Raw genomic sequence first — 20,351 nt, forward strand, 5'->3', positions numbered from 1 at the left:
GTGCGCCCCTCCATCCCTCCCACCCCAGTTGTCACACACTGGTTGCTATTAGACTAAGAGGCACCCCAGAGCCCCAACACCTTAATCTCTAGTTATCTGGCTTGCAGTCACTGCCATGTATCCCCTTTTCTTACTTCTCTCTACTTCAAGCACAATAGGGGAATGATAGATGCATGAGTTGTGCGCCCCCTCCTACACTGCGCCCTGAGGCTGGAGCCTCTCTCGCCTCTGCCTCGGCCCGGCCCTGATTGGTGTGCTGTAACCCGTGGCAACCAATCAAAAGGTACGATTTCACCAGCCCACTCACTACAATGTTGATCAACTTTTCAATTACCTATACATGCCTTTCCAAGAGAAATGGGAACAATTATGGTCACTGCATGTCCACAGTGTAGCATTACAAGATGGCAACAATGGGTGTTATGGCGCACACTGCTTAGTTATCTCCGTAAGGACAAGTAAGCTTGTAAACTATGTATAAATTCAATGTCAGTACTTAATTTCCAATGCTTTCTGCTTCTTAAAGTGATCCTAAACTGAATGAAAAAAAAATAGTTTCACTTACCTGGGGCTTCTACCAGTCCCCTGCAGCCGCCCTGTGCCCGCGCCATCAATTAATGATGATCCGGTCCCCCACCGCAGCTCAGTTTAGTTTTTCACTGACTGGCCAGTCGATGGCCAGTGCGCCTGTGTGGCCCTGGCCGCGGGCGTCCTCAATCAAGCTCCCATAGCCGGCAGTGTTCTGCGCCGACGCAGTAGGAGATTTTCTGGCCAGTCGCTGAAAATGAAACTAAGGAGACCGGACGATCGTTGATTGACGGCGCAGGCACAGGGTGGCTGCAGGGGGCTGGCAGAAACCTCAGGTAAGTGAAATTTTGTCAGTTCTGACAACATTATCAGAAAAGCCTGATCAGATGCATGCTTGTTCAGGGTATATGGCTAAATGTTTTAGAGGCAGAGGATCAGCAGGACAGTCAAGCAACTGGTATTGTTTAAAAGGAAATAAATAAGACAGCCTCTATATAACTCTCACATATTTTTTTTTCTTTTTGTGTGAAACCCTATTTTTTAGGTAAATATTCCCCACTCTGTCTCCATTTAGCTTATTTGGTGCTATGAGTTGCCTGGCATGAACAAGATGCATGAACTTATATTTACCAACATTTATGAAATGTCATCTGCCCATAATGCCATCCTGTCAAGATACTTCTATAAACACATTCCTGCTGAGTACCTATACATTATTTTGTATCATCTGTAAAGATGGCAACAGTACTTTCACTTTCTCTCACTAGGTCATTAATAAATAAATGAAAGGGAATTGGACCCAGTGCTTAACCTTTTGGAACCAAACAGCTAACAGATGCCAATTTTGAGTATTACTACTCTTATGGTGGCCATACATGGTACAATTTTTTCATCCAATCTTACCATTTCTATGTAATATAAGGGAACTGCCTAAATTATCCTTTCAGTGTATTCACTTAACTTACCCTTATACTACATAGAAATGGTAAGATTGGATGAAAAAATTGTACCATGTATGGCCACCATTAGCCTTCTGTCCTTTAGTCAGTTTTTAATCCATGCACATACATTCTTCCCTAGTCCCCGCAGCTTCAGCTTCTGCACCAGGCTATTGTGGAGAACAGAGTCTTTTTTTTTTTGGGGGGGGGGGCTGATCTAATTCACTTTTACTCCTACGTTTTCATCTTCTGTTTAAAATAACTTTTCATCACACTGCAATTAAAAAAGTACCAAAAAGTAGGGGAAAATGAACTGTCCAAATTACTTTTAATATTCTCTTGCTTGCTGGTGGCTTAAAATGCATTTTCTTGATAGGAAGTGAACAAGATCATCTATGTCTACTGCTTTCTTATCATCAAAATTTACACTCACCACTTCATGAAAGGATACCAGAGCTGAGAACATTAGGAGAAGCGGGGGGAGCAGACCTCAGTGTCGTAGCTTAGGAGCTATAAGTCCTGTTGCAAGGTTTACATTGGGTCCCCCCAAGCACTCTATACATAACAATTGATACGACGCACCAAAACCTGCCAAGAACAGCCACAGTGTCAGAAGTACAAGCAGGGGATGGGGAACAGTCTGTTAATGATCGCTACTAATAAAAAGCACCTATAGAAGTGATTATTACCAGCATAGAACCTATAGAGAGCTAATACTGTGGTTGAGGATGGGACCCTCAGGACCCCTGTGGCCCAAGGGCCCTAGTGCGGTTGCCATCAGGACAGCTCCCCATACATGCCTGCTCCCCCCGTTTCTTCTAATGTTTTCAGCTCTAGTATCCTGTTGGTCAGACAAGACCAATCTTTAATAAATCCGTGGCGATTATCTAAAAAATATATCATTTTATTGTGTCAGAGGGAACTCTTCTGCTCACGATGGAAAGTTTTCTAATGTTCTGAATAAATAAAAGACCATACCTCATTCAACAGAAAGCATCAGAAATAGTAAGTACATTTGATTAACATTTGTTTCCATCAATATCCTTTACTGTCCCACACTGCTACAGTTTTGTAATGTGCACTGTGACACTGACCTGATGACTCTCCCTCCCAGTATGTAGAGCTTATAGCAAGCAGCAGCAGCAGCTTTTTGGATATCATTCTTCTGGCCTCTAGAGCATGCTGTTGGGAGACGGCCTGTTTGTTATACTGAATAACAATCTGTCTCAGGGCTGGTGCACACCAAGCGTTTTTGGTAGCGTTTTCAAAACCGCTGCCGCCTGTGAAAACGCTTGGCTAATGTATCGCAATGGGATGGTGCACACCAGCGGTTTGAGGTTTTAAGCAAACCGCAAACGTGGGTCCTGCAGCACTTTTGCGGTTTGCAGAAGTAAAGTATAGGAAAAGCTAAAACCGCTCTGAAAAACGCTAGATCAGAGCGGTTTTCCAGGCGTTTTTGTTACAGAAGCTGTTCAGTTACAGCTTTACTGTAACAATATATGACATCTGCTACACAAAAACGCTCCAGAAAACGTTAGGCATGTTAGAAAACCTCTCTATACATGCCTAGAATCGCTCTGAAAATCTAATTCAAAAACCTCTAGCGTTTTCCCGATCTGCTAGAGGTTTTTGGTATGCACTGGGCCTCACTGTTCCCAAATGTGACCTCTAGTGGTGAGAGCAGACTTCTATTATCAACAGGGACACTGGCAGCTAGAGATGATTAATGAGATGCTTATAATTCTGGTTTGCATGCAAATATGTTAATTATATGCAGCTTATTTGCATGCTATTGACTATCCCCGCTGACTGCTACTTAACTCACACTGGAACTCTTTATTTCTGCCACTAAAGGACCTGGCCCTACAGTTATTAAAAGCTATTGCTCCGTTTATTGTAAAATAAAATAATTAAAATACTTTCACAGTTCAGTTTGAAATGGAAGACTTTATATGAACTTCAGATGCAGCGTTCCCCCCAGCTCTCCTACACGTCTGATATGACCCACCTGTGACCAAGGTGAGCCGCACACCCCTAACCTTTGACTGACGGTCACATGTTTATCGGACACCATATTGGTTTGCACAGTGCTACTGAAAGGCCCAAATGGATGCAGTATTGTACATCTATAAACACACAATAGACCTAGGGCAAAGTCTACAGTTAAAAGGATTTTCTATCCCAAAACCTCGGCGACAGTCATGGCAGTATTAGGCAGTGTAAAAGACATGATGCTCAGACAGTTGTGGCACATTATGTGGTAGGAGTTTGGTTTGGCTTCGGAGTGAACGCAGCTCTTTCTTTTAACCCCTCACAGCTAACAGTTCCCTCTGATGTTGTGTTTTGTGGGAGGATAAGATTGCTGTACGGATGAGAAAAGATGTGTGTTCATTACGGATATTTATCAGATGATACTTCCTGTGGTGGTTACAGTGGACCAGAACGCTTGCACAGGACAGAAGGAAAACATAGAGAAACCCACCCTCTATGCATTTAAAGAGTTTAGCCTGTCAAATCCCCCCTCATCTGTGACTTATCACAACTGTAATTTGATCTCTCAGCTGTGTCAGCACAGGAATGACGGCAGAGCAGCTAATTTGTAAACACAGGATGTTAACCCTTTCTCTCCTTCCATGAAACGGGAAGCAGACACACTGCAGATTTATTGCAGGGTTCCTTTCAGCTGTAACAAAGAAATTGTATTCTTTAAAAGTTTTTAAGCTGTTGCTTATCTTTGAGAACAGAGAGGAAGTTTTGAGTTCAGGTCTGCTTTAACTGGAATTCCCACTCTAATGCACTCCTCTTGTCTTAGTGTTTTAAAGGAAACCAGAGACGTTAAGTTCTAAAGATTTGATACTTACCCGTGGCTTCCTCCAGCCTCATAAGCTCATCTGAGACCCTCGGCGTCCTCCTGCTGTCTGCCGTTCAGCCACGGTCATCCACGGTAAATGGCTCAGTCGCGTTAGTCGGATCTACTATGCATTCGCGGGAGGTCCACGCATGTGCAGAAGACCCAGAGTGGACCCGACTGAGCCTCTTACTGAGGCTGATTGCGGCTGAATGGCAAACCGTGGGAGGCACCAGAAGGACTCAGACGAGCTTATGGGGCTGGAGGAAGCCCCAAGTATCAATTCTTTAGAACTTAACGTCTCTAGTACACTTTTAAGTGAACCAAGTACCATTTTTAGCACCAAGGGCATCTCAATAGCACATTTAATATGCATACCAACAATGTGGCTCATTAGTAATAAAACTGGTGGAGATATTGGACGCTGTGCTTCAAAGGATTTACAGAAGTCACAGACACTATCTTCACACCTTACCAGGAATAAATAATGGGAAGCTAGAAGGGGATGGGAAACATGGCAGCTCCTATAGGTATTAGAAACTAGGAAACAAAAGTGGTGCTTGGTTCTCTTTAAAGGAAAAGTAAAGTCTACTTTCACAGAACCTGCATCGTTCTGCCAAGTGGCATAAGCTCTGCAAAACAGATGACTCCCTAAACTGTTATAAACCTACCAAAGCTGGTTGATATCAGAGGAAGGTCTCTGGCAGCTTGTTTTCAAGCCGAAGAAAGCCATTGACTGGCAAGTATTCTGAAGTTGCAGGAACAAATGGCACTTGTCAGGATAATATGGACGGCAAAGAGATGACCAAATGCCAAGCGAGAAGATTTATAAGTAGTGAAGCCCTTTTTTTTTTTTTTTACTCTTCTTTATATTGAATTGGAAAAGGCTTGTTAAATGCCTTTAAAACAGACCATAAAACTAGTGTGCCTGCATGGTATCTGAGCAAGCTTTATAGACATTCAAAATGATGGTCATAAAGGCAAGGATTGCTAGTCTGTGCAGTGAGCTGAGGGCAACGGAGATAATGCAAGTTGGCTGCAGCTCCATCACTATTGGAAGGCAACCACTACAGTTGGGGGCCGGGGCTGAGGAGGGTTTTAACCAGGAACGGATCTAGACCAAGTTGTGCCTGGGGCAAGGTCAGGTTTTGGCGCCTAAAGGTCAGATTTTGGTGTCTAAACTGCCATTCATTTTGCCGCCTTTTTAAGAATTCAACAAACTGCTCCTGGGGCAAGAGACCCACCTGACACCCCCCCCCCCCCCCCTTCCCCTAGATATATCCCTGGTTCCAACGTCTCCCATATGTCTCCCAGATGTGCAGGTCACTGTTAACCACACTACTATTCACCCTACCTCTCAAGCCCGCTGTCTGGGTGTCACCCTGGACTCCGCACTCTCCTTCACTCCCCACATCCAAAACCTCACAAAGTCCTGCAACTTCCACCTTCGTAACATCTGTAAGATTCGCCCTTTCCTGACCCCTGCCACCACCAAACTCCTCATCCATGCCCTCATAATTTCCCGCCTCGACTACTGCAATGCCCTTCTGTCTGGACTCCCTAAGACCCGAATAGCCCCACTGCAGTCCATCATGAATGCGGCTGCCAGAATTATCCACTCCTCCCATCGCTCCACCAGGGCGACTCCCCTCCGTGAATCCCTCCACTGGCTTCCTATCCAGTCCAGAATCAGATTCAAGATATTGTGTCTGACCTACAAATCTGTCCACAAAACCTGTCCAACCTACATTTCTGATCTTACTCAGAGATACACACCAAGCCGCTCACTCCGCTCCTCCAATGAACTTCGCCTGACCGTCCCCCGCATCACCCAGTCCCATGCACGCCTCCAAGACTTCTCAAGAGCCGCTCCGACACTATGGAACTCCCTACCTCCACCCATTAGGGCAGCCCCCTCCTTCAACACCTTCAAGAAGGCCCTCAAAACTCACCTTTTCACTCTTGCCTACCACCCCTCACAATTGCTCTAAACCCAGCCGAACTCTGGTCCCCTACCTCTCGTGTCCCTACCTCTCCCTCTAGATTGTAAGCCTTTGGGCAGGGTCCTCACTCCTTTTGTGTCCTACCTGATCATGCACCTCCATTACTGTGAACCCATGCTATGCATTTGAGTGAACCTAACTTGCCTAACTCCATGCTCCCATCCAGTGACTGACTAAGCATTACCTTGTACTCATACTGTGCTGTGTGATCTGGTTTTCTTGTATTCCTGTATTGTCATATTGCTGTTTGTCACCCCTAAATATTGTCTGTAACCTAAATTAATGTCCAGCGCTGCGTAATATGTTGACGCTTTATAAATACAACAAATAAATAAATCATAAATAAATGTCTCTCAACCTAGGACACTAGAGCAAGTGTTGTGGCTATATTTGTCATGGGGGTCAGGAGTTTGGTGGCTGCACTGATATGGGGGGCATGGTTTCTACACCATGGGCTCCCTGGCCATGGGGGTCACCACAGGAGGAGTGGGAAGTGGGCATGGATATGGAGGGCATCAAAGTTTTGATAGGGAGACCCATGATTTGTAGTTACGTGGCATCCCTGACTGGCTGATCAACTTTTCTCCTGGTCACCTGGAGTTGTCTGTTGAAGGATGCCATTGACCACTGTAGCAGTACTGCTGTTAGCAAAGTTTATTACTGCAATCACCCCTACATAGGAAGCAACTGTCTACAGCTGAAAAGTTGTTCTTGCTCATTAGCCAGGCGTAGGGGTGCATATTATTTTGCCGCCGCTCACTTCGGCGCGGTGAGAGCCGAATGACTTCTCTCACCACTGCCGCTAAACTCCAAGGGGGCGTTAAAAATTATTCCCCCTCCGAGTTGTCGCAACTCAGAGGGATATGTAATTCGGGGTCTGGCAGCCGCCAGAGCCCCGAATTACCCATACGCGGGCGCACAGCATAGCATTGCTTCTATGGGGCGCCCAGTTTCGGCGCTCGGAAATAAGCTGATCCGCAGGAGTAGCGCTGTTGTTCGAGTTCATTTGCTCATGGATAACAGAGTTTGGTGTATAGAATTACTGAATTTAGAATGCTGAAGTTTTACATTTTCCGCAAATTAAATATTTGCATACAAATTATGTGAATACTTAATACGCACATATTGTGTGTTTGTGTAATGTGCATGCACATATGTCATCGGCTGGATGTAATTATTAAGAAAAGGCTAACTGTAAAGTTCAGAATTCTTATACAGGAACTCTATTATTTAGGAAAAAATCCACCCAAATGCCAGCACTAGTCCTAATGGCAGACTGATATTTCGTGCCACAATGTTCCTTCCTCAGGTGCTCCGCTAGGCCTCTGAGGAAGGACTGTTGTGGCACGAAATGTTGTGCCGGTCTGTGTGCATGTTTTACTGTGAAATGCTTACAAAATAAATGGGATAACCCCAAAACTCTTGAGCCCTGGCCTAGTTCACCTGGGGTGTCATGGTCACTATTTCTGACCAGAGACTCCTAAGGATTGTGTGCACTTCTGGAGGCCTGCAGACTATTTTTAGATATTCGCGCAGGGAAGTGAGAAGTATATGGAGGCTTCCATATTTATTTCCTTTTTAACAATACCAGTTGCCTGGCAGCAGTGCCATTCTATTTGGCTGCAGTAGTATCTGAATCACACCAGAAACAAGCATGCAGCTAATCTTGTCAGATTTCACAATAATGTCAGAAACACCTGATCTGCTGCATGCTTGTTCAGGGTCCATGGCTAAAAGTATTAGAGGCAGAGGATCAGAAAGATAGCAAGGCAACTGGTATTGCTGAAAAGGAAATAAATATGGCTGCCTCCACTTACATGTTACTTTTAAGTATAAAAAGCATGAAGCCAAATGAAAAAGTACTAGGGATCCCGAGGTGAGAGGTATATGGAGGCTGCCATATTTATTTCCTTGTAAACAATGCCAGTTGCCAGGCAGTCTTGTTGATCTTCTGGCAGATGTGGTGTCTGAGTCAAAACCCTGGAACAAGCATATGGCTAATCCAGCAAAACCTGAGTTAGCTGAGTCAGAGTACCTGATCTGCTGCATGCTTGTTCAGGGTCTATGGCTAAAAGTATTTGAGACACAGGATAAGGAGCACTGCCAGGCAACTGGTATTGTTTCACAGGAAATAAATATGGCAGCTGCCATATCCCTCTCACCTTGGGTTCCCTTTAACGGTAGGTAATACCAAACTTATCTTACTATTTTCTTAATTCATGTGGGCTTAAAAACTTTTTTTTTTTTTTACTATTTAAAGAGACTCTGTAACATTAAAAAGATCCCCTGGGGGGTACTCACCTCGGGTGGGGGAAGCCTCCGGATCCTAATGAGGCTTCCCACGCCGTCCTCTGTCCCACGGGGGTCTCGCCGCAGCCCTCCGAACAGCCGGCGACTGTGCCGACTGTCAGTTCAATATTTACCTTTGCTGGCTACAGCGGGGGCGCTGTGGCGACTTTCGGCACGGAAATAGACGGAAATACCCGATCTCCGTTGGGTCCGCTCTACTGCGCAGGCGCCGGAAACTTGCGCCTGCGCAGTAGAGCAGACCCGACTGCGATCGGGTATTTTCGTGTAGTTCGGAGCCGACAGCCGTCAGAGCGCCTGCGCAGGAGCCAGGAAGGTAAATATTACGTCACCGCTGCACGGAGGGCTGCAGCGAGACCCCCGTGGGACGCAGGATGGCGTGGGAAGCCTCATCAGGATCCTGAGGCTTCCCCCACCCGAGGTGAGTACCCCCCAGGGGCCGTTTTGTCGTTACAGTTCCTCTTTAATAGTGAAAACATCTCCTGTGTGCAAAAACAGAACAGTTCATCAAATAATGACCATCGTCTTCTTTTAACAGACAGTACAGTATTTCAGATGGTAGTTCTAATTTAAAGCAAACAGCTTGTTTTTAGTGAGTAGTGCTGGTCATGTCTAGGAGGACTCATGGAAAAGCATGTGATTTGATCGATCAGCTGATAGATTTTTCAAAGCTCTGATTTGCTGTGATCACACCTTCCTTTAGCGCATGATCACAACTGACAAATCAGAGACTTAATTATCTATCCCCTGACCAAACTGATCATATGCTTCTCCATGAGTTCTCCTAGACATGACCAGCACTACTTATCTTCCATTAAATAACTAGTGAGTTGCAGTGATCTTCTAGCTAAAATAGAGCCGGGAGCCACTCGCAGTGCTTTCGGTGAGCTTGCTGGTCACCAATGATTGCTGGTGATCGGCAAAGCACTAGGACAGTGGGACCCAAAGAGGGCGAATCTACCGCAGCCCTCACCAGCAGCTAACAACAGCGACCGCACATTGTTTTCAAGAGTGTCCAATCACTAACAAGCTGTTGGCAGATGTACACACCTGGAAAACACACCTGAAATAAGGGGGTAACTACAAGGGTGCAGCCCCTGCGACCGCAGGGGGGGCAAGAGCTGTAATAGGGCCCCAACTATGACTTCCCTCCCATCCGATAAAGGGGTCTATAATGCAGATTAGGTGTTTATGTTAGTGACGATAATATACACACTTGTTTTATTACCCTTGCAAGATGGACCCCAAGGCTATAAAGGTCATCAGGTGTGGGCAATAAACTTGGGTGGGGGAGCCATCAATTTCTGATGAGGGGCCCTTGATTTAAAGTTACGCCCCTGCATGGAATAATCTTGTACTATAGGTCCAAGTGACATACGCTTTCGTCAGGGATGGATCTAGGGGGGGGGGGGGGGGCAAGCGGGTCTCTTGCCCCAGGCGCAGTTTGTTGAATTCTTAAAAAGGCGGCAAAATGAATGGCAGTTTAGGCGCCAAAACCTGACCTTGCCCTAGGCGCAACTTGGTCTAGATCCGTCCCTGGCTTTCGTCGTATGAATTGTAAATTGTAAGTATCAAAGGTGGTCAGATTCCACTTGCACAATGTCTCACAACTACCTCATAAACACTAATGCTTGCATCAACCAAGCGTTTGTGTTGATACCTGTAAAGAAAAGGGGAAATAAAGAGTAGGGACATCTTCAGGATGAAAAAAGGGTATTCGATTCTGCTTTAAAATCTATTTTGTCAGATGCTTATGGATAAAATTGATTGGCCAGTAGCACGCCATGGCAACCATTGATGTTACAGTGCTGCATGATCCCTCTTGGCCAACTGTCACCTCATATCTCAAGCCGTTTAAGATGGAGAGTGCTCTTCCTGGTATAAATTCTCAGAAATCTGCAAAAATAACTGACATATTTTGTAGTGAGTTGCAGGAGGAGATGGATTAAACTGAATTTTGCTTAGTAAGATCCCTGATAGTGATGGCCATGTCTAGGAGAACTCAGGGGCGTCTCACCCACCAGGCAAGTATAGGCGGTTGCCTGGGGCGCCATGAGGTGGTGAGGCGCCATGAGGTGGTGAGGCGCATTCCGCCACCGCTGCTACTGTGACCATGTTGTTTTTTGTTTTTTTATATTATATTACCTCCCAACTCAGTCCCCGGTGCTCGGCACGCTACCATGTGCTCAGCAGTGCCTCCACCTCCACTTCTCCCCAGCCAATAGAGCAATCAATACTGCTCTTCTCTGCCAGGCTCCTTCTTTAAAGCCGTGCCCCTTCTTCTCAGTAGCCACACAGGTAAAGTGTTTATCCCGTGTGGCCCAGCCTTTAATTCCGCCCCACGCCAGTCAAACCAGGAGCCAGCGGCCAGCCAGCTTATGCCCCCGACAGTCTGACCCCCCACCTGTGTCACTGGCTGCACACAGACACTGGAGCGAGACAGCCAGGGGACAGATGCAGTCACAGAGAGAAGAATGTGATGTGTCCGTGTTGGAGCCCCGCCCCCGCACAAGACAGCAACACAGCCCGGGAGAAGGGAAGTTTCTGCTCCAGAGTAGTGATGGGAATTCCGGCTCTTTTCAGAGAATCGACTCTTCTGAATCGGCTCCCATTAAAGAGCCGGGTCTTACGGCTCTGAATCGGCTCTTCATTAAATATCACTAAACACCACTCAGAATCGGAGAAAAAGCCCCACCCCCATCTCCATGACAATTCCAGACTGCTTCTCTGACTGGGGCAATCCCTCCTGCTACTGCTCTGCTCCGCCCCATACACTCCTACAAGCTGCAAGAGGAGGACTACATCTCCCAACATGCCTCAGCGCCCTTTATTGCAGAGCAAAGCAGAGCTCTGTGGGGCGGCTGAGGCATCAGCTCTTTCAAAACTGAGAACCGGCTCTTGTGGTTCGCAGCAAAGAGCCGGCTCTTAGAGCCGGCTCGTTCGTTAACGACCCATCACTACTCCAGAGATGATAAGCTGCATGCACAGGCAGAAGAGAAGGTATGCAGGCAGGCTGCTAAGAACACTTCCTGTCCTGTGTGCAGACTCCCAGTACTGTTATAACTGCTAGAATGTGCCCTGCTCTTTTGATACTAGAGTTTTCTTTGAAAGCTGGTTAGGCTGTAGGCTGGTAAAGCTGTAAACCTGTGCTTTAGTGCTGTGCTGTCTCTCCCTCACCCCTCTCTGTTCCTCTGCACTCTCTTCCATCTTATGCTGTCTCTCCCTCTCCCCTCTGTTTCTCTGCACGGTCTGCAGCCTCTTCCATCTTATGCTGTCCATCCCTCCCCCTCTCTGTTCCTCTACCCCCCTCTTACATCTTATTCTGCCTCTTCCTCTCTACTCTTTCCCTCTGCTCGGATTACGTGTATTTTCTGGTGAAACGCTTCCACATTACGATTATTTTCTGACAATGCTGCCCCATTCCGATTATTTTCTGGTGAAACGCTGCTGCCCTATGATTAATTTCTGGTGAAATGCTGCTGCAATAAGTGTATTTTCTGGTGAAACGCTGCCACCTTACGAATATTTTCCGGTGAACTGCTGCTGCAATAAGTGTATTTTCTGGTGAAACACTGCCACATTACGATTATTTTCTGGTGAATTACGATAATTACTATTATTTTCTGATGAAACACTGCTGCATTATGATTATTTTCTGGTGAAACGATGCTGCATTATGATTATTTTCCTGGGGGGGAGGGGCTTGGGGGGGGGCGCCACAGGTTTTCTCGCCTGGAGTGACAAAATGACTAGAGGCACCCCTGGGAGAACTCATGGAGAAGCATGTGATCAGTTTGGTCAGGTGATAGATATGTCAGTCTCTGATTTGCTAGTTATGATCATATGTTGTGATCTCAGCAAATCAGATCTTTGCAAATCTATCGTCTGATCAAACAAATCACATGATTCTCCATGAGTCCTTTCAGACCTGACCACCACTAATCCCTGATCATTAAAGGAAGTTAGTCTTGAAATATCAATCTGTAGTCATGTAAAAGTATGTTAAAGATTCATCAGCTTTCCACACTGCAAACCTTAGAGATCCTCTACTTTGTTCAAAAGGTTAAGACAACCAAACATTACCAGAAAATTAAAAGAAACTTACAAAAACTGAACAAAACATCTCAAAAGAATCTGGACACTTTTGGCCCTGGACTCTTTTTGCCCTGGACATGCTGCTGTCATTCGCATGTTGAATGGCTCCGCGACTCCTGACAGCCCAGCAAGACAATAGAAAATCACAGCAATTTGATTGGCTTATCCACCACTGCTCCTCTCACTTCCGGGCTGGATCATGAAGTGCCGTTTTACCTGAAGTTCCAGTCACAGTCTTATTACTGACCCGTCTTACCAGTACCTTGGAGACCGGAATTTTTGTCCTGGGAAGTTCACTTTTGACAGGGTGATGTGGTGGAGCAGTTGGGATGCTGCTGCTCCCTGTGTCAGGTGGTTGGCTGGGGGGATGAACTGGCATATGTTTGATGCTCCTTGGTATTTTTGACTCCTTGGCAAGGTTTAATTTTACCGGGCATGTCACGGTTACTGGTGACAGTGGCTTGGCGTGGGGTTGGCATGGTCTTTTCTCCTCCGCATGCGCTCTGGCTGTGTTTTCATCAGTTTCTGTATATAGGTCATAGAGAGCATCACCGCTGCAGCTGTCTCTAGATAGAACCTTTTTCCCAGCATTTCTCGGTGCCTCCTCCTCTGGCCCAGGTGTGGTGGAATCCCAGTAACCCTCATCACTGTTACGAACAGAATCTCGTTGTTCCTTTCCCCGTCCTCTAGGCTCTGCTTTGTCATTTGCATTTGTGGCAGTCTGCCTCATCTTAGAAGGCTTCACTACATTCCCATCACATGTGCTCTCACTACGTTTATCCTCCTTTGAGCTCTGTCTACTCACTTTTCCCAGCTCCTTGCTGGTGTCCTCAGGGTGGTGTATCATCCCCAAAAATTCTTGCATGTCGTTGTCGTCCACCTGATCCGGACTGGCCATCTCCTCTCCTCCTCCCTGATAGGCAACAATGTTTGGGGTTTTCCTGGGGATGGCTTTCTTGCCATTCCCGGAGATAATCCTTGCGGCGGTGCTGCTGCCTCCTTCGTCGTCTGGCTCTGCAATAATATCGCCACATCCTGTAAGAGAGTCAAAGCTTTTCAGTGATGTAACATCAGCCAACATCAAACATATACGATCAAAAGATGGTTCAGAGGGTGGATCAACAGCAGAAGGGTCGGGGATAGTAATTTCTGGCCCACTATCACACTCAGGTTCAACAAAGGAAATACTGGTTATTGGAAGTTCACCTGTTAGGCTTTCATCCTTCTTTTCCTGCAGGCTCTCCACCTCTGGTTCAGGTGGTGGACGGGTGATGAGGTCCGCTTCGGGGCTGCTTGCAGCATCCCCATCTTGGGGTTTGTCGGTGGGTAGTAAAGAAGAGGAGGGGGATTCCTCACTGGCTTGCAATTGATGCTCCTCAGCAGCAGCAGAGATGTTGTTTACAATTCCACTCTGCTCCACACAAGGCAAGTCAGCTGTGACGGTTTCCGCAGGTACCTCAGGCACGCATTTCGGTTTTGGTATCTCCTCTTTGATGCATTCCAAGCTGGCTGTCAGTGAGCCGGACAAAATCAACCCGGTTTGGCTTTCTATGGCCCCTTCTTTATCGTCCTTGTAATTCTTATCTTTCCTGTTCCATCGCATGCTGTTAAAGAGTCCCTTCAGTCCTTTCTTTTGTCTGCTGTCAGCTCTCTGCTCCGCATTGTCCCCTTTCAGGCTCTCTAATCTCCCATTCCTTTTCAGCAGAGCGAAGAAGCTGTGGGCTTTGCCCACCGAGCTGTTGGGTGACACATCTGGCTTGGTGGCAAGGGCAGGTTGGCTGTTTGTGTCGGCAGCGCCGCTCGGTGTCTCCGCAGCAGCTTGGGTTGCACACTGCTCCTCTTTCTTGCTGCTCTCCAGCACAACATCAGCTAATCCGTCCAAGGTTTTGCTCCGTACCATTCCCATCTTGCTCGCGTTCTTCCCATCTCCCTTGTTCCTCACCCCAAATATGGACGGCATGGCGCTGCCAGATTTCCTCTTGCCGAATAATTTGAAAGCGGTCTTATTAATCTTCCCTGATGGCTGCTCGGCTGCCGGGGACTCGGCACAATCACAATGCAAGTCCATGTTTGCCTTCTCCCTGATCCTGCCTCCTTCCTCCTGCAGACCCCCGCAGATGCTTGATGCTGATTCTCTCACTGGCAGCTTCTCGGCTGCTCCTGTTCATCTCCATGGAAACCAGGGAGGAGGGGGGGAATAAGCAGCTTTCGTCAGTCGTGGGGCTTGTGCCAGTTCACTGTCATCCATTCTAAATCAATCTGCAAAACTGCAACCCAATACAGGCTCCCCCTATCCTAAAGGGTTTATGTAACTTGTCCATTTATCCACAGCGCACGTTTTACAGCAGGTATACCCTTGTCAGGAGGCATTTTACAGTGCGCAAGCTGCGCAGACTGCTGCTGCTGCTGCCATTTTACTGTGACAATTCATGCAAAGCTGAGATAAAACAGGACAGGCGAGATTCCATTAACATGTGGGATTAACCATACGGATCCCAGACCTCTGTGTTTTGCAGATGGATTTTGTTTATGGATAAAGCAAACTGTCATAACCCACAACACCCAATAAGAAATCACCTTTAAAAGGAAGCTGAGGTGTGAGGCCTGTGGAAGCTGCCATATTTATTTCCTTTTAAACAATACCAGTTGCCTGGTAGTCCTGCTGATCTTTCTGACCAATAGGGTCTAAATCACACACCTGAAACAACCATGCAGCTAATCTAGTCAGGTTTGTCAGAGACATGCTTGTTCAGGTTCTTCAGCTAAGAGTATTAGAGGCAGGGGATCAACAGAACTGCCAGGCAATGTGCATTATTTAAAAGGAAATAAATATGTCAGCCTCCATAGTCCTCTCACCTTGAGTCCCTTTAATTTTGACGACTCCTTTTAACTGGTGAATGGTAATATTGGATTGGATGATGAAGGTTGCTTTGTAATGTTGTCATTGCTGTTTTGCACAGCCTGAGGGCATTTGTTTCAATGACTGAGCAACATACAGGAAACAGCCAGAAACGTGAAATGCTGCCAATGGGTCTTATTCAATAAGTTTTCGCCAGGCTGGAGATCAGATGTAATCCTGCAAACCCGGCCTGCATTTATAAAAAAAATTGCTATTGTATAGGAGCTTGCAGCCCTTGTCTGTGTTATATCAGACCATAGTAAGGAATTCTGAAAGATTAGTAAATTAAAGTGGACCTGAACTCTTGCACAGGACACACAGAAAACAGAGAGAAATGCACTCTTGAGGTGCGTACACACATGCAACTATAGTGGTTTGTAATGATCGTTCCCCGATCTTTACCAACGACGATCGTTACAAAAAACGAACCAACGACTATTAAGGCAAACGACGAACGAGGCAAATCGCTACAAAACAAAGTTCTGTCTTGGCGGATTTTTACCACCGACGATCGTTAGCAAAAGTGGTACATCGTTGGAAACGATCGTTCGTACCAGGCTGGACATGCGTATTTCACTTTTTCTCCAAGGAACTTTACAATTTTATGCGCAGACGCATTAAGTGCTTTTACGTGGTGTAACGTTCGTTCTAACGATGTGATCGTTACACACTTTTTACAACTAACTTTACTTCGGTCGTTCTTTCGTCAATTAAAAGTTCGTTCGTCGTCCTCAACGAACGATCGTTGTCGCATGTGTGTACGTAGCATTGGCCTGGGGCACACCAGAGGAGTTTTTCTGAGCGTTTTGAGTTTTTGAAACCTCCTGCTAATGTTATCCTATGTGTCTGTGCACACTGGAGCGATGAGGTTTTGTAAAAAAAAACCCATAGCATTATATTGGGAAGTGCTTTTGAAACCTCTAGCGTTTGGGGCTTTTCTGGTGTGTTTCAGCCCTATGTGTTTTTAGAGAGAAGAGCCTCCTCATCTTCAAGTAATCACAAGTGTAATTTGATCTCTCAGCTGTGTGGGCACAGAAATTCAGCAGTCCTTGGCAGGCACAGCTAATATGTAAACACAGGATGTTAACCCTTTGTCTGCTTCCGTGAAAGCAGGAAATTGACACACTGCAGATTTATTGCAGGAGTTCTGTAATCTGTAACAAAGAAATGTTTTTTCTTTAAAGGGGTTTTGTGAAGCCTATTAAAAACAAGAACCTGACACTTACCTGGGGCTTCTATCAGCCCCTGCAGCTGTAATGTGCCGCGCCACCCTCCTACGATCCTCTATTCCCCGCTGTCGGCCTGGTCTAATTATCCTTCTAAATAGTCAAATAGTGTTCGCTCCCACGCGCGACATCGGGAGCTTACTGTGCAAGTGCAGTACAAAGTTTTCTTGTACTGCGCCTGCAGAGTAAGCTACCGATGATGCGCGCAGCCGCAGTTCTAATTCAGGAAGAATTAGACTGGGACCGGCGGCGGCTAACGGAGAATCGTAGGAGGACGGCGCAGGACAGGGGCGTAACTAGACTTAATAGGGCCCTCCTGCAAAAAATGATAGCATGGGGCTCCCTCTGTCCCCGAACCCCACGGGATTGGGAGTCGGCGATTGGCAGCAGCGTTCTGCTTTGAAGCAGGAAACAATGGCACACGCTCCTGCACACAGGTTTTGTGAGCAAACAGGGAGGTTTCTTTGCTAATTGGCTGCCCTTGCGTTTAGGGAGGGAGAGGTGGAGGGGCCCCCAAAGCCTCTGGGGCCCCCTGCAATGGCCGGAGTCGCAGGGGTGATTGCTATGCACCTGGCGGCAATGCAAGAATGTGCTCTCAAGGGAAGAAAACAAGTTCTACGTACCTGGGGCTTCCTCCAGCCCTTAGGACACTGGAGCTGGGGCAAGGGACATATCAGCTGCCAGGGGCTGGAGGAAGCCTTCAGATCTTCCCTTTAATGAGGACCCAGAGGTCAGGTCACAATTGGGAGGGGGGCCAGGGTTTTTTTTTACGCATGGGGCCCCACAAAGTTTTTGCTTGGGGGGGGGGGGTCCATGCACCCTAGTTTTGTCCCTTCTCCAAGATAAAATATTATTAAATCCCTGTCCAGGTACAATTTTTAATAGGCCTGTGGCTTCCTTCTTCTCCCAATACACTATCGATAGCACTCTCACTTTACAAAGAAACTTGTAAATATCTTATTAAGCCAGGATATGGTGGCAGACTGCCTCTGTTACTTCTTCTTGGCAGCAGATGATGGGCTGGCTATCTACAAGCTCACAAACACCTTACAGACAGAAACAAGCCTTGAAACTAGTAGTCAACCCCTTATTGTGCTCAGTTGCAGGGAGGGTGAGTGGCAGCTTGTTGCATTCATGGTTTTACAGGGAGCTCACTGCAGCTCCCACTGTGAACTTAGCTCAAAAATATGTTATTTTAAGGCATACCTATAAAATTGCCGCCAGGAGACTTGGGCGTAGGATATAGCTGCTATATGGCTAGCCCTGCTCCTGCACAAGTCCCGGCGGCGTTAGTTACTATTCCACTATTGACACTCCCTGTGTAGCCGCATGTTCATTTTGACCTGCCGATGGAATAGTGGTTTGTGAGTCTGGTTGGTGCAGATGCCCCTTTTATTGTCGTGTAGTACTGGCTTTTGATGCAGACTGGGCTCCCTGGAATTCTCTTTATCATAATTTGGGAAAAATTGAACATATGTGTGTGGTACATTGGTCAGATTTTTGAAATGTTACAATCAGTCAGAAAAATGTATTGCAATTCCTGAATTGAACAGATATTTAAAAAATTGTATGGTGTGTGGCAACCTTTAGCCAATGTCGGGGGGCTCCTGCACACATGCTAGATTATCACCAGAGATGTTCTTTATCATGAATTTAATCTAGTGTGTGTATGTAGCTGAAAGAAGAACTGTAGTCAACATAATGAATAAAATTGCTTATTTTTTTACAATATTAATTCATAAATGATTTAGGCCCGGTGCACACCAAAACCCGCTAGCAGATCCACAAAATGCTAGCAGATTTTGAAACGCTTTTTCTTATTTTTCTGTAGCGTTTCACCTAGCGTTTTGCGGTTTTGTGAAGCGTTTTTGGTGTAGTAGATTTCATATATTGTTACAGTAAAGCTGTTACTGAACAGCTTCTGTAACAAAAACGCCTGCAAAACCGCTCTGAACTTCCGTTTTTCAGAGCGGTTTGCGTTTTTCCTATACTTTACATTGGAGGCAGAAACGCCTCCGCAATCCAAAATCTGCAGCAGCCCGGGAGTATGCGTTTCTGCTTCCCGCTCTGGTGTGCACCAGCCCATTGAAATACATTACCCTAGCGTATCCGCAGCCGCAAGCGGATCGCAAAATGCTGCCGAACCGCTCTGGTGTGCACTAGGCCTTTGTGAGTGTTTGCTCATTGTAAAGTCTTTCTTCTGCCTGATTTACTTTCTGAAATGTACTGTATCACAGGTGGCAACATCTTTATTACTGGCTGGTGATCTCTGCAGAATGTTTGTTTACTGAGAGTTCTAAAGCCAGTAGAAAATATCTCTGGTTTCTCAGAATGCTCAGGGGATGGGGGGTTAATTTTGCATAATAAACAACCCAGGCTAGAGCTGGGACAAGGTCCTCCAGCACCCAAGGCTGAGATTCCAAGGTGCGCACACCTCCATCCTTCTAACCCAAGCCGTCACACACTAATTGCTATTAGACTAAGAGGCGCCTCAGCCCCACCCACCAACACCTTAATCTTTAGTTCTGGCTTGCAGTCACTGCCGTGTATCCCCTTATTTCTCTCTGATTCAGACACAATTGGGGAACGATAGCTGAGGGAGTTGTGAGCCCCCTCCTACACTGCGCCCTGGGCTGGAGCCTTTCTTGCCTCAGGCCCAGCTCTGGCCCAGGATAAGCCTCAGTGGGAGGGCAGAACTACATACCAATATACAACAATATACTGTTTAGCTATAGAAAGTGTTTCTAATGTTGAAACCAGCATGTTTAATGTAAAAGTGGGTATCCTGAATAATTTACTGCATTCTTCTATGTGCGGTTACACCTCTTACTTTATAGTGACTGCGGCAGTTTGAGGTTTACTGGCTGAATCACTGTATGGAAATGTGTATAAGAATTGCATGAGCAGGTTGGTATTTCAGCTGAGGCAGCTCTCTGGGTACTGAGCGCTTATGTTCAGGAGCATCGCTGATGTGAGATGACATCTTAGTCCGTATCACGCTATATCTCTAATGCTTCAGGAACCTTTCAAATCAACAGTCTGTTGTGTAAAATTGAGACAGACAGCAGCATCCTTTATCTGCCTGCTTGTCATGAGCACAGACACTGAGGCACATCTATGCCTTTGTATAGTCCAGGCTTTATGCAGAGCAGCAGGGTAACACTTACTACCCAATTCCATATTCTCCTGTAATCCCCCATAACTCCCAGCTGTCCCTATATGTCAACCACATCCCCCTGTACTCTTTTTTTACTTCTGCTATACTGATCTGTATAGATAAATATATTCATCTGTAAACAGAGACTTTATATTGTGCAGAACCTTATAGCCTTCATCAGCAAGGCCAGATACTTTTTGTGCCCCAAGGCCAAGTATGTAATGGTTCTCCTCTCTTGTGCAGCCCCCTCTTCCATGTGTATCATCCATGTACATCAGTACCTTTCTTTTATCAACATCTCCCTTGAGCATGATTCCCTTTTTCATGTGTTTCTCCCCATTTTAGCTTCC

General features: G+C 46.3%; 1 protein-coding gene across 1 annotated transcript; it reads right to left on the reverse strand.

Moving 5' to 3' along the window:
- Positions 1-9,066: 9,066 nt before the first annotated feature.
- Positions 9,067-14,866, reverse strand: AMER2 (APC membrane recruitment protein 2). Its single transcript, XM_068266967.1, has 2 exons — positions 13,926-14,866; positions 9,067-13,754 (listed from the first exon to the last, which is right to left on the reverse strand). The coding sequence occupies exons 1-2, from the start codon at positions 14,785-14,787 to the stop codon at positions 12,901-12,903; spliced, it is 1,716 nt and encodes a 571-aa protein (XP_068123068.1). The 5' UTR covers positions 14,788-14,866; the 3' UTR covers positions 9,067-12,900.
- Positions 14,867-20,351: the final 5,485 nt, after the last annotated feature.

This window comes from Hyperolius riggenbachi, chromosome 2, assembly GCF_040937935.1.
Source record: "Hyperolius riggenbachi isolate aHypRig1 chromosome 2, aHypRig1.pri, whole genome shotgun sequence".
NCBI lineage: Eukaryota > Metazoa > Chordata > Amphibia > Anura > Hyperoliidae > Hyperolius > Hyperolius riggenbachi.

Excerpts from the sequence above, each read along its gene's own strand:
- AMER2 (XM_068266967.1), bottom strand. The coding sequence starts at position 14,787 with ATGGACTTGCATTGTGATTGTGCCGAGTCCCCGGCAGCCGAGCAGCCA. Across the intron at positions 13,755-13,925 it reads GAAGGATGAAAGCCTAACAG|GATGTGGCGATATTATTGCA; the intron begins GTGAACTTCCAA and ends ACTCTCTTACAG.